Genomic DNA, 12123 nt, shown 5'->3' with positions numbered 1-12123 from the left:
GTCGCACCCCTCTTCCGCCATGTCCTCTATTGGCCTCTACCTCCGTTCCCCTCCCAGGCCACACTACTACCTCAGTGCTGTGAGAGAGTGCTAATGAATAGGCCAGCCGTCCTCACACACACACACACCCACCCCAATATCTGCATCTCCCTCTTTCTCCTCATACCTTTCTCTTTCTCTCTCTCTCTCTCCTTTGCTTCATTCTCTCTCCTTCGCCTATTTCTCTCTTTCTTTCTCTTTCTTTCTCTTTCTTTCTCTCTCTTTCTCTCTCTTTCTCTCGTTCTCTTTCTCTCTCTTTCTTTCTCTCTCTTTCTCTCTTTCTCTTCTCTATTTTTCTTTCTCTCTTTCTCTTTCTCTCTCTTTCTCTCTTTCTTTCTCTCTCTCTTTTCTCTCTCTTTTCTCTCTCTTTTCTCTCCTCTCTTTCCTTCGTCCTACTGTTTTCGATTTATTGGGGATGATTTTTATTTACGTCCCGAAATACTTTGGTATGGTGATGCATGCAACCGCAGAGCTGTCTAAAAATCAGCTATTTCAGTCTCCATTAGTTCTGATTGTCACCGTCTGTGTGCGTACAGTTCCTATAGAAAGTCAACACCTCCCTTGGATTTCTTCACATTTTATTGTGTTATAAGTGGGATGAAAACTGGCCACTCACATTCACTGTTTTCTTGGTAAGAAACTCTAGTGTAGATTTGGCTTTGTGTTGTAAGTTATTGTCCAGCTGAAAGGTGAATTCTTCTCCCAGTTGCTGGTGTTAAGCAGACTGCAGCAGATTTTACCTGTGCTTAGCTCCATCACGTTTCTTTTCATCCTGAAAAACTCCAGTCTTTGCCAATGCCAAGCATACCCATACCATGATGCAGCCGCCACCACCATGTTTGAAAATAAGGAGGCAGTTACTCAGTGATGTGTTGTTGGATTTACCTCAAACATAAGGCTTAGCATTTAGGCCAAAGTTGTTATTCCTTTGCTGTGTTTTTTTTTTTTTGCGGTATAACTTTAGTGCTTTGTTGGATACACATGCATGTTTTGGAATATTCTTATTTTGTGTATTTTAATTATTCTTTTCATTCTGTAATTTATGTCAAATCACCACAACGTTGTTGATCCATCCTCCGTTTTCTCCTATCACAGCCATTTAACTGTAGCTGTTTTTAAAATCCCCAATGGCCTCATAGTGACATTCCTCAACAGTTTCCATCCTGTCCCGCAGCTCCGTTCAGAAGGACGACTGCATCTTTGATGTGTCTGGGTGGTTTAATGCATCATCCACAGCGTAATTGTGCTTAATTGCACCATGCTTAGAGATATTCAATGTCTGATTTTTATTATTGGTATCCATCTACCGATCACTGCCAGTCTGTTTGAGGCCTTTGAGAAATGTTCCAGATGTGTGTTTTGGGGGGGGGGGGGGACCGAGGAAGGGGTTAGTCATTCAGAATCATGTCAACCCTTATTATGTGATTTGTTAAGCAACGCGTTACTCCTGAACTCATTTAGGCTCGCCTCAACGGAGTGAATAGGTATGCAATGACTGTATTTGAGTTGTTTCATTTGTGTTCATTTGGCGAGGAAGTCATTTTCTTTTCACCTTCACATTGAGAGTGTTTTGTGTAGGTCAATGACTAAACATTACAATTGAAATACATTTAAGTCTCACTTTGTAACGCAACAAACCGTGGGGGGAAAAAAAGCTGACGTAGGTGTAGGCTTTCCGTAGGCACGGTATGACTCCCCTGACACCGCAAATGGCTGACTAATGCAACATTTTAGTTTTTTGTTAGGCACTGACATGGAATCTGTCTGTCTCACTGTGTGGGTAGAGGTCTCTCCCTAAGAGACCTACAGCACTGGACATGAAGTTGGCCTCGGTGGACCACTATGGCTGTAGACATGCTTGTTCACACATTAGCAGTGAGCTAATGGGGACGTGAAGCTAAGGCGAGAGAGAAGCACGCGCGTGTGTGTTTGTTCGTGATTTCCCTTGAGGAGGCAATGCAGCACTGTGGGTGGAAAGAGGAGAAGGATGAGGAGGGTGACAGGGGCGAAAGCCTAATGCTCATCCAAGCAAGTCAAGCTTTTATGCAGGATCAAATTGGAATAATTCAGTGATGGTGCACGGAAGTATGTACAAGCTATTGGCTTAAAACAAACATAACTCACTAGTCCTATGGTTTTTAGTAGGCTTTTGTCCCTTTTTTTAAAAATATGTTTTTTCATCTGAGAGCTGTATTGTAAAGCTTGCCTTATCCCAGATCTGTAATAGCCAAGCCAACACTTCACTACTACATTTTTGGGCAAAATAACGTGGAGATCGGGGTCCAGTCTGCTGACCACTCACGGTCATTGATTCCTTGCGCCTGTGGCTTGATGGGCAGCCTGTACACTGCGTAACCATAACACGACACACTGTCTGGATCTAACCCTCACACACTGACACGGTTCAACCCTGTCCTCCCCTGATCACACATTGACCCCCATCTAATCAGTTACCACCATGAGGTCAACGCACTTCACCTGTGACTCTGCTGCTGTTGTCGTTCCATTGATTTATTTAGAATGACTATGATTTATTATTCTGGCTTCAGGCAGTGTCTTTCAGCCTCTTCAGTCTCTTATTGACGTGCAGGAGCTGCCTTGGAGTGGTCAGGGTGGAGGGTGTCTGAAAAGCAAATAAATGGATAATGTGTTCACTATTGGCCTCTCTTCCTCTCTCTCTCTCTCTCACACTCACGCTCTCTCTCTGGCCATTGATTTCCTCCACCTGGTTTAGTGTTTAAGTTCCACCCTCTGATGGGCTTCTGACCATGAATTCTGGCTGCAGGGAGATGAGGAGGAACAAGAACGTGGGTTGTTTCAGGGAGGGAGGGGGCCCAAAGAGGAGAGGGAAGGTGGGGGAGGCCAAGAGAATAAGATAGATGAGGAGGAGAGAGGGTGGGGCTGTGAAAGGGGAGAAACTCACATTAGCCCTCCCCCTTCTCCTCCCCACCCCACTTTGATAGATGTGACTTTGATGATGAAAGCGGGGCAGCAGCAGTAGTAGGGGGGTGGGAATCCCATGGCCTTGTAACGGCATTTTTTTAGAAGGACATCGCCAAACCATACTAGCTAGCATAACACGCCAGTACCCCAGGCAGCCAACCAACATGTTTTTTTTGAGGCCGGGGCGATCACAATTTGAGGAATGTGTTTATTTAGAAAAATGACAGAAACATGGCGTCCGAAAAAGCACTCTGCACGTGTGATGCATCGCTTGACATGTCAGAACACCGACACAGACATTCAGGGGCCAGACTAGAAGAGGGAAGAGGTAGAGAATGAAAATATAAAAATGCATCCCAAATGGCACCCTATTCCCTATATAGTGCACTACTTTTGACCGGCATGCCATGGGCCCTGGTCAAAAGTAGTGCACTATTAAGGGGGGGGGGGGGGGGAATGGTGTGCCATTTGATAATTTGTATGTTTAATTTGCGTGGTTGATTTGCGCTGAACTTCAAGCCTCCTTTAATTCTCGGGGGTCTGACAGCAGCAAGGTGAAACATTTAAAACCCTCAGACAGAGCCTGTAACGAAGATGGAAGTGTTTGCCTTGCAGAATAGATTGGAGAAAGAAGAAAAGGACAAAAGAAAGTTCTTGATCCCGCAGCAGTAACGAGGCAGACGGGTCCAACCCGTCGATGGGAAATTGATGTTGAAGTGTCGTGTGTTCTTCAGTTCCAAGAACATTAATAGTACATTCTGGAACACGCTCCAATTCCACGTCACCGCTCACCACACATGCTTGTCCTATCCTCTTCTGTCTAATCTCCTCACTTCTCTCACACAGTCAAACCTTTATGTCGACGATTAAAACATGCATTATTTCTAACTTCTTCCCATATTGCTCTTTGATTGATTGGTGGGCATATATATTGTGTGTTGGTTTGAAACCATCGTGTGACCTTGTTAAAGGAAGTCTTAACATATTAAAACAGAAGTACATCTACATGATTCACTGTTGTTTTACATTGATTTGTCTTCTGTAGCGTGTCTGTTCCTCTTTAGGCATATCGTAGATGGCTAGATTGACTATCGGCCTTGAATTGACTAGCACATCAAAACAAGCAAGCTTACTTATTGTACTCAATTTACAAATACTCTTTAAACAAAAGCTTGTGCATAATGATTCTAGAAGTAGCTTCCATGTTCCTCTATGTACTGTGCTCTATACACAGTGTGTGTGTGTGCTGACTGTGTTCCTCCGTCTGTCCGTCAGATCTTTGAGCGTATCCTGTTCATCTGGGCGATCCGCCACCCGGCCAGCGGCTACGTGCAGGGCATCAACGACCTCGTCACGCCTTTCTTCGTTGTCTACGTCTTTGAGTACATCAGTGAGTCCCTCGTCCTCCCTCTTCGTCCACCCTCCTCTTCCTCTGTCCTCTTCTTACTCCCTCCTCTCTTCCCTTGCTGAAGGGAAGAGCCAAAGCCAAAGACTAGATAATGTGTTTGTAGGTTGGGGAGTCCCTCTCTCCCAGCCGCTTTTCTCATTTTAAGGGAAAAAAAATATATTTTTTTTGCTTCCATTGCTGGAATAGATAGCCGAAGACTAGATAGTAGCGTATGCGTTTGAATTCAAGTACACCGGTCCCTCCGCTTCCCTCACTCAAGGGAATACCAAGCCGTGAAGAGATACTACTTTAAACGTTTTAATAAGCTCTCCTCTCACAATAGAGCTTGCTTGGATCCCTGCTGTGTGAGTTAACGTGGTGTACATTATTTGTTATGAATGTTTCATTACATTGAGGACTTAATGTTCTCTTGTGTTGTGTAAACTGAACTGAGCCTCAAACATTGACATGCAGAGAGTAAAGCATCTCAAATGATGTGTGTGAGGGTGGGGTTAGGGGGGAGTGTATGTGTGTTCCTAGATGATGAATAAATGGCTGCTCTGCCACTCCAGGGGGTGCTCTAAAGGCATGGTGAGAAGGTGGGTTGTGAACCCGGGGGATTGCAGTTGTTTGCTTACTGAGGCGTGAAACAGAAAATAGTTGTTTCTGTTGCTTTTGACTCCCCTCTCTTTCCTTGTCCCTGTCTCTCTGTCTGTCTGTCAGATCCTCAAAGTCTCCTGGCCTGCTTTGCACTGTTTCTATGCATCTTCGTGTGCTGTCTGCTGATGAGCCTTGAAAGCTTACAGAGCCAACAAACCTTCAAACGTGCTCCGCCTGACACGTAACATGATGGTTTGATGTGCTGTCTGTTTGTTTTTGTTTTTGAGGGAGCGGGTAAGAGAAAGAGAGGGATATAGCGATTTTGGGGTGTTCATGCCGGAGAATGAGCAGGCTAATTACGCTTCTGTCTGAAGCTTTCTCTCGCTCGCTTTCTCCCTCACTCTCGCACACACACTAACCTGTATACGCACACTCTCACTCAGTTCAACTTTTGATGGTGCTGCGTCACAGCTAGCTGGCAGCAATTTATTATTACCCAGGATTCTACGGGGCCGAATGAGGGCTGACGTCGGAGTGAATGCACGTTAAATAAAGTTCGATTTGATCCATTTCATTCATTTCAGTCATGCTGAGATGTTCACTCTCCATCACTTTGGGATGAAAAGGAAGAACTGTCCATTACTGAATAAAGAAGAAGTCTGAGGGTTGGTGATTTCAGATATAATTGAAAGCTGTTAGTTTAGGACATCTCTCTCTGAGGCAGATTCTCTTTGTGTGTGTGTTGTTGGACTTGGCTTTAATGTCTGGATCTTGTCAGAAAGCTCCACTGACTAGCTGGATCAGTCTGTCTTTAAAGGAAATAGATGTGTTCGTACACTCCTAATGACTTTTTCCCCCCTTCAGTAGCATTTCACAAGGTGTTAGTACAAACCGGGACATTACTGTTGTTGAAGGCAATGCTGCTTTGTATTGTAGCTGATTCTCATTAAATTAGTATTGAGGAGGAGGATGAAAGGAGGTGTGTGTGTGTGTGTGTGTGTTTGCATGTGTACATGCGTGTGCATACATCTGTGTGTGTAGTTTTTCAGCAGCGTTTGCAGTAGTAGCAGCCATGGCGTGAATCGTACTCACTGGATTTTGCTGGTTGAATCCCTGTGTGTTAAAGATGCATGATGACAGGGATGTAATAGAAGGGCCAGTAAGTCATGCTGTGTTGTGCCTGCTGCTGTTAGGTACCATGCATTATGGAGCTCGCCAGCTTGTAGTCCTAAAACCCGGATATGAGTTACCTCTGGTTCATTCAGCTGCTCCGATGGGGAAAATGAATGGGGAAAGAATAGGGTTTTGGGATGAACACCGAAAATAATGGCAGGTAACTCAGGCTTACGAGATCTACGTTTTGTTCTATGAGATAATATCAGTCAGTTAACATGACCTTTATGAATTATGAAGCCTTTTGTGATCTATGTACTTTTTTTTAAAATTATGTAAATGCTTCAAAATTCACAGAAGGTGACTTTTGCTGATGCAGATTCTCATAGAACAAAACATATATAGATCTCCTAAGCCTGTGTTTGCCACAGACCTTATTCTCAGCGATTTATCCAAAAACTCCATTCATTTGCCCCAAAAAAGATGCAATTGCTATTGCTCTCTATAGAATAACGGAAGGGGTTTTCCCCCTTTGCTACACACACACACACACACGCTACACACACACACACCTAAATAATGTAGCTGTAGCATGTTGGCTATAGGCTTTTGTAGTGTACTGTAATACACTGCTTAACCTGTCACCCTGCCTGACCACTAGGGGCAGTGTTTAATCTACCTTCAGAAAGTATTCATATCCCTTGACTTTATCCACATTTGACCGACCGGCTCGATTCGGTCCAATGTAGCAACATTTTAAATGGTTGGATAAAAGTAGAGACTAGAAAGTTGTAGAGCTAGAACATTGTATATCATACACAACAGTTGAGGAACAATGGGGAAGTGATTCTGCTTTGAAACTTTTGGTAACTCCACTTTTGAGAAAATGGCACTTGAATGTTTTAGTACACCTACTAGATAGCTCTTTGTCTACACCCATTCTGCATCATTCACACTCTCTTAAGCCTTAGCTCAACCCATCTTTTTAAGGATTCACATGCGAGGCCGTGTGTTTTGTGCTGCTACCATGCTGTGTTGCTACCATGCTGTGTTGGCATGTGTTGTCATGTGTTGCTGCCATGCTATGTTGTCTTAGGTCTAGTGTTGTGGTGTCTCTCTTGTTGTGATATGTTTTGTCCTATATATTTTTATTTGTAAAAAAACAAAAACATTTGCCCCCATCCCCGCAGGAGGCCTTTTGGTATGCTGTCATTGTAAATAATTGAGAACAAGTTCTTATGTGACTAGTTAAGCACATTTTTACCCCTGAACTTATTTAGGTTTACCATAACAAAGGGGTTGAATACTTATTGACACAAGACATTTCAGCTTTTGAATGATTTGTAAAAAATATTGAAAAACATAATTCCACTTTGACAAAATAATTGAATTCAGGCTGTAACACAAGAAAATGTGGAAGAAGTTGAGGGGTGTCAATAATTTCTGGAGGCACTGTAACACCATAAAGAGGTGTAAAAAATGTGAGGAAGTTGAGGGGTGTCAATCATTTCTGGAGGCACTGTAACACCATAAAGAGGTGTAAAAAATGTGAGGAAGTTGAGTGACATGCTGTGTGAAATGTGAATCACAGTTTCCTCTGTCAGGGAAATAATTAAAATGTTCACCTGCACTAGGTGCTTCTCTCTCTCTCATCAACACCATCTAAATACATCTATCAGACAGGATCAAGGCTGCCATTCCATCTGCGTCTTCTCGTATTGCCTTTGCTCTGTAGCAACGCTAAGCTATCGCTTTTTATGTCTCTATTTTTGTTCCTTTGTTGCTGCTTGTTTTCAAACAAATGTCCTTCCTTTGATGATGCAAGAACTAAGATGTTGTGCTTCATGCTGGAACCAGTGGGTTGCTCACACCAAGCCCCACCCACTGTCACTCAACCAGGCAGTTCCTCGTGCTCGAGATTCACTCTGCAGTGAACAACATTTTTCAAACAGGAACGACACTGCTTTCCTCCTTGTGTCTTAATATAAATCCACATGTTGTATATTATACTATTATTTGTTCAACAGTAATAGCCTATGCATTATGTTGATTCCAGCTGTGAAAGTATCTGCCCATCCCTGTGTCGCTGTCGGTTGCCGATTCTCTCCATTATGCGCACGGAGGAGGGAAAGATGGATTCTGAGAAGCACAAGCACATTACCATTGCTCAAAATGCTTTTGAGAGAAAAATAGTTTTATTTTTAATTTTTTTTAAAGCAACTACTGTCTATTTAGAGGATAGTCATATATAATTTCTCAATATTGAGTTCATGGCACCACTTTGCAGCCGGTGTAGGCTGTAATTAGTTTGGTGCGGTGTACTCCATTTGCAGTGACGAACGAGGCCTACATCAAGTAGCCTATAGGCCTAGCTCTGGAATTTTTTTGTAGGACACTAGCCTACATTTTAGATGAATCAATTAGCCTACATGGCAATCTAGCAACAATATCATATTTAGAGTTAGCAATCTAGATAAGCGTTGAGTTCCCACTTCTTCAGTTGGTAAGTAATATTGCCTTTCGGACAATATGCACAAATATGTTGGCAAATGCTTTGAAGAGCCCTGCCTCTAATTTAAAGTAACTCTCCATTTAAACAAAAAATCGTATTTGTTGTTATCGAGCAAAATAGTTATTACGGTTTGTCTATCTCCCATATGTCTCTATCGCCCAGGTCTAGTATGGGTCCTCTATTGGATTGGCTGAAGTTGTTTATGAGAGGACCGGTGAGCTCTGGTGGTCTTTTTCTGTTTGTCAGTGTGGACGCTGGGGAGAGAGGGGCTCCGTACTGTCAGGAGGAAGCTACCCGCGTTTCCTGGAAGATGACATATGGTAGTACTGCTGGGCTTCTTTATACAGGAGCAGTCGGGATGTCAGTACAAAGTGAATGGAATACGATAATATAACTTGTGTGAGTGAGTGTAGGGGTCTGGTCAGGAGTCATTAAGGGGGCTGCAGCAGGCAGTGTGCCATTGGGAAGCAGGCAAGAACTCCATGATGGTGTCACGGCCAAGGAGTTATGCCAAGAAGTCATGGCGGAGAGGTGAGGGACATTCCATGTAATAATGAAGGGAGGAATGAGGTGGGCATTCGGTCCTGTCTGTCCAAGAGCTCTCAACTAAGTCCTGCCTGCTGTTCCTGGCACTGAGGGGTCAAGAGGGGAAAGGGAGGGACAGTGAGTGACCGAGAGAGGAGCAGAGGCAGGTATTGGAAGAGAGAGGCTGAGAGAGGGACAGAGAAGGGAAGAACAGGGAAGCAAGGAGCTCAGAGGGAGAAATCCCCCTTATTCGGATCCTCATTAGCTGTTGAAGAAGTAGAAGCTATTCTTCCTGGGGTGAAATGACTCAGAAGTGATTCTCTCATCCGTTTAAAATTATTTGTATTTTTTTAAGCTTTGACTTTTTCTCTACTTATATATTTGCTACCATGATTCGGATAATCGTGAATAATGATGAGTGAGTATCTCCCCCCCCAAAAATGCTTACTTCCCTTATTGTGATGGTGAGAGGTTAGCATGTCTTGGGGGGGTATGGTATTTGTGCATCTGTAACATTCTCAACTCATCATTATTCAGGATTCATTCAGGATTATCCGTAATTATGTTTGCATCCACATTAATGTGGAAGTGTTAAGAGATGTTACTCCTAAATGACACATTTACCATTCATTTCTATTGGGCACAAAATATTCTGGAACAGAACCAAAACAAAGAGCAAATGCATCCAACAAATGTGTAGAGTCACAAGCTTGATGTAGTCAATGCGTGCTTTGAATATGGGACCAAATACTTCACTTTTTAGTGCTTTAATACACGTGAGTTTGTCCCAATACCTTTAGTCCCATAAAATGGGTGGACTATGTACAAAAAGTGGTGTAATCTCTTAACGTGTCACCCGATATTGATGAAAATACCCTCAAATGAAAGCTGACAGTCTGCACTTCAACCTCATAGTCATGGTATCATTTGGAAATCCAAAGAGCTGGAGTACAGAGCCCAAACACCAAAAATGTGTCACTCTTCCAATACTTTTGAAGCTCACGGTCTTAAGTGAACCAGGTCTCCATATGTCCACTTAAATCAAATCAAATGTTATTGGTCACATCCACATATTTAGCAGGTTTTATTGCGGGTGTAGCAAAATACTTGTGTGCACTTAAGAAATAGAAAATGGTACATTTTGACGGCGCTGGCAATTCAGAATAATAAACCAGACATATTATATAGCTCTGACGGCGTCTCCACTGTCAGCCGATGCATAGATATGAAGGTTGGTTTTAATAACGGCAACAGAACACTGCAAAAGAAGACCAATTAAGCGAAGAGAGTCAACCTGCTCTGTTAGCAGTGCTATCCTAGCAAGGTGTTTAGCGTGGCTGGTTGGTGTACGGTCTGAGACCTTGCTGACACTGAGCATCTCTGACAGATGCTCTAAACAGAGCTAATGTTAACGGCGCTGAAACCATTTGCCCATTTAGATGCCCTATGAATATGGAGTTAGTGTCTGTGATCAAGCATGGGGCACTATAACTACAGGCACCAAGAGGAGAGAGAGAGAGAAGGACCCCTGCTGTATCTGGGACCCCCCCCACTTGTTATTTTATCCTTGTGGAAATATAAAATGTATTTCCATTCAAAATCCTATTTTCCTTCAACTTAACCCCTTATCTTATCCATAAACCTGAGCCTAATTGTAACTCAACCCCTAAATCTTACCCCTAAACTTAAAATAGCTTTTGTCCTCATGGGGATGTGTGAAATGTCCTCACGAGGGAGAATGTTCCGTGTTTTACTACCTACCCTTGTGGGGTCATTTGGGTATTTCAGGACCCCTTGAGGATAGAAGAACAAGACAATGAACACACACACACACACACACAGCGGGAAGGGGATTTCAGGCGGAAGGAGGAGCAGTCAGGGAAAAAGCATGTTGAGGAATACACAGTCAGCCTAAATGATAAACCATGTAGTCGAGAGAGGAATTACACATCAGATTGAGCTTCAGCGACAGCACTGTTGGACTACTCCAAGCAAACTAGAGATGATGCCTTCCTACTAAGCAGAGAGGTGATTTGAAGTCAACATGCTTTGATTGTGAGTAGGCCTATATTGTGTGTTTACACCGTGTGACTTCTTACTGCAGACTTTTGATGTAATAAATCAGTCGCGTTAATTCCACTCTGTTTTTCTCTTCTCTCCAGCAGTCTTATAGCTTTAGCCAGCTACTTTGTCAGCCTGTACTAGGCTGGTTGAGTTTCTCCATGTGTAAGTGGTCCGTATTGACTGTGTGAGGAACATGTCTACTGTCTGCTGTTCAGTCTAGTCTGGCTGTGGGTTGAGTTTAATGTCAGTGGGGTGTGTTGGTTCTCTGTCGTGTTGTCGTGCTGATTGAGCGGCAGGCCAGTGGTCTGCTCCCTCTGTGGATTGACTGGGGGATCAGTGGTCTGCTCCCTCTGTAGATTGAGCGGGGGATCAGTGGTCTGTGTGTGCGCTGTCTGTGGGTTGAGCCTGGGATCAGTGGTCTGCTCTGTCTGTGGATTGAGTGGGGGATCAGTGGTCTGCTCCCTCTGTAGATTGAGCGGGGGATCAGTGGTCTGTGTCTGCGCTGTCTGTGGATTGAGCAGGGGATCAGTGGGTTGTGTCTGCACTGTCTGTGGATTGAGCGAGGGATCAGTGGGTTGTGTCTGCGCGGTCTGTGGAGTGAACGGGGGATCAGTGGGTTGTGTCTGCGCTGTCTGTGGATTGAGCGGCCGGCCAGTGGTCTGCTCCCTCTGTTGATTGAGCGGGGGATCAGTGGTCTGCTATGTCTGTGGATTGAGCGGGGGATCAGTGGTCTGCTCTGTCTGTGGATTGAGCGGGGGATCAGTGGTCTGCTCTGTCTGTGGATTGAGCGGGGGATCAGTGGTCTGCTCTGTCTGTGGATTGAGCGGGGGATCAGTGGTCTGCTCCCTCTGTAGATTGAGCGGGGGATCAGTGGTCTGCTCCCTCTGTAGATTGAGCGGGGGATCAGTGGTCTGCTCCCTCTGTAGATTGAGCGGGGGAT

At 44.1% G+C, this 12123-nt stretch overlaps 1 protein-coding gene across 6 annotated transcripts in view; it reads left to right on the top strand.

Moving 5' to 3' along the window:
- The window catches only part of LOC139393258 (TBC1 domain family, member 22a), a 188304-nt gene that overhangs the window by 58088 nt on the left and 118093 nt on the right, over positions 1–12123 (top strand). For all 6 annotated transcript variants that reach the window (XR_011629759.1, XR_011629758.1, XM_071141737.1 and 3 more), the window contains one exon: positions 4258–4372. Coding sequence is in view for 4 of the 6 variants with exons in the window: in XM_071141737.1 (XP_070997838.1) it covers positions 4258–4372 (115 nt within the window). In the remaining 2 variants the exon portion in view is untranslated. The remainder of the gene's footprint in view (positions 1–4257; positions 4373–12123) is intronic.

This window comes from Oncorhynchus clarkii, chromosome 33, assembly GCF_045791955.1.
Source record: "Oncorhynchus clarkii lewisi isolate Uvic-CL-2024 chromosome 33, UVic_Ocla_1.0, whole genome shotgun sequence".
In the NCBI taxonomy this organism is placed as follows: Eukaryota; Metazoa; Chordata; class Actinopteri; order Salmoniformes; family Salmonidae; genus Oncorhynchus; species Oncorhynchus clarkii.
This window is presented reverse-complemented; position numbering and strand designations above follow the sequence as displayed.